Source organism: Notothenia coriiceps, unplaced genomic scaffold, assembly GCF_000735185.1.
Source record: "Notothenia coriiceps isolate Sejong01 unplaced genomic scaffold, NC01 NC01_scaffold00033339, whole genome shotgun sequence".
Taxonomy (NCBI): Eukaryota; Metazoa; Chordata; class Actinopteri; order Perciformes; family Nototheniidae; genus Notothenia; species Notothenia coriiceps.
The window spans coordinates 770-5,494 of NW_011366040.1; the positions used below are offsets into that span (position 1 = coordinate 770).

The window sequence follows — 4,725 nt, forward strand, 5'->3', positions numbered from 1 at the left end:
CTTTCAGAACAACAGTCAAATCTGAACATACTAAACTACTAACATATTGATCATCAGATAGGAGACCAAACTGATCACCCACTGATCATTTCCTAATGATATGCGTACATCAGAAAGAACAAGATCACCCGGTTGCTTGGCCTCAAAACGAAAGTGGAGACAGTAAAATGTTTTTTGGATAATTTGCATCAATAACATATTGTTTCAGACTAGTGGAAAGAAAACATCTAAAATCCACTTTGAGGAGTTGATGCCACTAACTGTGTCATTCATGTGATCATAACATGTCAGACAAGCTGTAATATAGAAATGAGTTGTCCTCATGTCAGTAATCAAGTGAGGGGGGTTTATCTTTCAGAACACCGTGGATAAGATCCTGAAGAAGACCAACCTGGCTCTGGTGATCGGGACGAACAGCTGGAGGGAACAGTTTGTGGACGCCATCACCGTCAACTCCGGTGAGAACTCTAGAAACCATTCAGCTGTCCCTTCCAGGGCTAGAACTGCAGGTAGAGGACAGGTAAAGGTGAGATCCCCACTGATACCAGGACAGCAGACAGTCTACACATCCTCCACTAAGAACACACCTGTCCACTGCACCTGAGCCAGTAAACACTCACAAGGGAAAGGTATAGCAAAGTAATGCTTTGGTTTATTCCAAGCTGATAGGTTAGCCCTTTCAATGGTTTGCATGGTTTGTATCTTCATGGTTGCACTTATTGTAAACTAAATGTTGAGTAAACACTTAGTTACCCCCAGGCTTTAAGCGCTGCTCCCTCCTCTGCAGGTGATGATGATGAAGATGGATGTGGCGAGGAGAAGCTGCCCTCCTGCTTCGACTACGTCATGCACTTCCTCACCGTCTTCTGGAAGATTCTGTTTGCGCTGGTCCCCCCCACGGACTACCTGAACGGCTGGGCCTGCTTCGTGGTCTCCATCTCGGGCATCGGCCTGCTGACCGCCGTCATCGGAGACCTTGCGTCGCACTTCGGATGCACCGTGGGCCTCAAAGACTCCGTCACCGCCGTGGTGTTCGTGGCTCTGGGAACATCCGTGCCAGGTCTGAGACTTGCCTTTTTTATTCACGTTAATACATCAATCTAAATATGAAACAGGCCCTTCTGATAAACTAAACTATAAAACTAGCAAACCAAATAAAGACAAAACTAGACAGAATTTGAAAAGTGAAACAATAAATTGGATAGATGAAAAATCGAAAACTATTATTGCAATTTCAAATCCTAAAAATGAAATGTACACCTGTTCCTAAAGTGAACGTACTGTATAGTTCCCCCCCCCCGTCTGATAAACCAACATGGTTTTTTCTGAGCAGTAAAAAAAAGCATCCTATAAATCTCGCCCATGGGATACTGTATGTTCATAGTTCATATATCATTCATCAATGTGACGTTTACTTCAAAGGATTTGAAGCCTGAAAGTCCACGCTTAGTTTTAATGCTGTTTTGAACATTGGTCTAAAGACTCTGATGCAACAGTTGAGTATGATGTTTCAAAGTTTGAGACTTCCAGAAAAACTAGTCAAGTTAGTTCTTTCATGAGAACCTGATCAGAGCCTGTGGAGAAGAGATAGCTTAACTTAGATAGTAGAACCCGTTATCTAGAGTTTCAGGCTGTGACCCAAAGACACCCTGTCTGTGGGTCTTGCTTTGTAGTTCCTCTCAAACCCCTCTCTCTCTCTCTCTCTCCCTCAGACACCTTTGCCAGTAAGGTGTCTGCCATCCAGGACCAATACGCTGACGCCTCCATCGGCAACGTGACAGGAAGTAACGCCGTCAACGTGTTCCTGGGTATCGGCGTGGCCTGGTCCATCGCCGCCATCTACCACGCCATCCACGGCGAGGAGTTCCGCGTGGACCCGGGAACCCTGGCGTTCTCCGTCACGCTCTTCTGCATCTTCGCCTTCATCTGCATCGGCGTGCTCCTGTACCGGCGCCGGCCCTCCATCGGGGGCGAGCTGGGCGGGCCGCGGGTCCCAAAGATCCTGACCAGCTGCCTGTTCTTCAGCCTGTGGCTCCTGTACATCGTGTTCTCCTCACTGGAGGCCTACTGCCACGTCCAGGGGTTCTAACGTTCTGCTGCAGAGACTCAAGAACGGTTCCTGATGAACTGATGGAGCTTCCAAAAAGGTTCCAAAGGCTTCCAATGGGTTCCAAAGGCTTACTATGGGTTCCAAAGGGTTCCTATGGGTTCCAAAGGGTTCCAATGGGTTCCAAAGGCTTCCAATGGGTTCCAATGGGTTCCAATGGGTTCCAAAGGCTTCCTATGGGTTCCAATGGGTTCCTATGGGTTCCAATGGGTTCCAAAGGCTTCCTATGGGTTCCTATGGGTTCCAATGGGTTCCAATGGGTTCCAAAGGGTTCCAATGGGTTTTATAGAGTTCCAATGGGTTACAAAGGTTCTGAAGGGTTCCAATGAGTTTAAAGGGATCCATTGGGGTCCTAATGGTTCTAAAGGGTTCCAATTGGTTATAAATGTTCCGAAAGGTTCCGAATGGATTGCAATGGGTTCTATTGGGAATCAATGGTTTTTGACGTGTTCTTGTGTTTTCTAAAGGGTTCTAAAGGGTTCTAAAGGGTTCTAAAGGGTTCTATAGAGTTCCAATTGGTTATAAAGGTTCTGGGTTCCAAAGGGTTCCAAAGGGTTCCATTGGGGTCCAATAGGTTCCACAGTGTTTCAATGGCTTATGATGGGTATTCATTGATTCTAGAGGGGTTTAATTGCTTCCAATGGGATCCAAATGGTTCCAAAGGTTATTAAGGGTTATAAGGGTTATAAAGGTTCTAAAGTGTTCCACTGGGTTATAATGAGTTCTAATTGGATTCTGCTTGTGTTGGAAAGAAACTAAGTACATTTAATAAGTACTGTACAATTATGAGGTACTTGTACTTTACCTGAGCATTTCCCTTTCATATCTAAAAGTTAATTAAAATGAAGATAATGTATTTTAATGAGCTACTTTTATTCTAAAGCCTCTTCAAAATAAAGAAACATAGGATACATGTCAAACATAATGTACCTCTGGAGATTATACAAGTGCAGTCTTTTCAGTTTCAGGGACAAAAAGTAAAATGATCAATATATTCCACAAAGAAAGTCGTAAACATGAATCATGGGTGTGTCAGAACTGCTTTTGTCTACAACTGTAACATGCTGCGCACGATCTAATAATATCATATATATATCATATATATCATATTATATATATATCATATATGATATATAATATATATATCATATATAATATATATCATAGAGGCCATTTTACTGCAGGAAGAGTTATTTTACTTGTCAAACTTTAAGATCATTTTGTAGATAATACTTTTGTACTTCAGAGAAGTGAGTCACATGGTTCTGACAGCACTGAGTTTATACGAAGTACAGCTGTGTTGAAGGTCCGTCTCTTTGGACTCTTCTTTCATAAATAAATGAATATCTCTTGGCGACCACTTTCACGAGCCAGTCCAAAAGGTGATATTAATACTTTCTATTTAATCTGGTTTGGTTTCCGTCACGATGGGCTTCCCTTAGCATGTTCTGTATGTTCTCTCTTCAAACTTCTCCAGAAGAAGAAGTCACTCCCGCTCGTCCGTGCACATCCAGGAGGCCCACAGCCTGGGTGTGTGCTGATTGGCTCACTGACGTTGTGCTTCAGTGAGCCAATCAGCACACATCCAGGAGGCCCACAGCCTGGGTGTGTGCTGATTGGCTCACTGACGTTGGTTTCGCCTGGAATAAACAACAGGACTAAGCGATCTGCCAAAGAAACAACACCACAGTTTGGGTAAAGCTGACAGAGTGTCGTCTCCCTTTAGAGCTTCCCCAAGGTTCCTCCAGGACTCGAAACCTCTCTGTGAATGTCTCCGTTGTCTTTGTTGGACTTTCCTCTGTCGGCTGAGAGCCTCAGAGACGGGACTATCTTCATCCTTACATACCTCTGGAACAATAACATGTATCATGAATGCTTCATCTGTACCTTTGAGTGTTACACGACCGCAGCAGGGAGGTCATGCTGTCTGAACCTGCAGGACTTTCTGAGTGACTGGAGCTCGGGTGTTGCACCTCAATGAATATCTGCACTGAGTTTGATATGTAGTTAGTTTTAAAACATAAGTTTAGAAGCGTAGGAGGATCCAGAGTTTGGCGTTGAAGCCGTTTTAAGGTCTTCGCTGTACCGAGAACACAAACTCTTTCACACAGAGACTCTTCAACCTGAGCCGGTGGATCCAAATGTTTGAGAACATGTATGTGTGTGTGAATGTGAGTACACTTCAAATAAAGAGACACGTCAATCATGATGTTCTGTAATGTGTTGTTTAGAAACAGAAGCAGTATCTCCTCACTTCCTGTCCGCTGGTCTGGAGGTCAATGGTTTTCTGAAAGTGATTTTGGTTGTTGTCCTGAAATAAGGTCTGAAGAGTTTGTAACGGTTTGTTCTATGACATAAAATATGTCAGTTAAAACCCCACTGGTATCATAGACGTTTGACACTGAGATTATTTTCTGACATAAATCATCCAAAATCACATGGAGAGATACCATTGGACCAGGGAGATGCTGCCTTCAGGGTCCAACATAGAACCAGGGAGATGCTGCCTTCAGGGTCCAACACAGAACCAGGGAGATGCTGCCTTCAGGGTCCAACACAGAACCAGGGAGATGCTGCCTTCAGGGTCCAACACAGAACCAGGGAGATGCTGCCTTCGA

The 4,725-nt window shown here is 44.1% G+C and overlaps 1 protein-coding gene across 1 annotated transcript; it reads left to right on the forward strand.

Moving 5' to 3' along the window:
• Positions 1-358: 358 nt before the first annotated feature.
• On the forward strand, positions 359-2,903 carry LOC104961463 (sodium/calcium exchanger 1-like; the record flags this gene model as incomplete). Its single annotated transcript, XM_010789759.1, has 3 exons — positions 359-458; positions 788-1,060; positions 1,713-2,903. Coding segments are annotated over 3 exons (750 nt in total), but the record flags the coding sequence as incomplete, so codon positions are not given.
• Between the last annotated feature and the right edge of the window lie 1,822 nt (positions 2,904-4,725).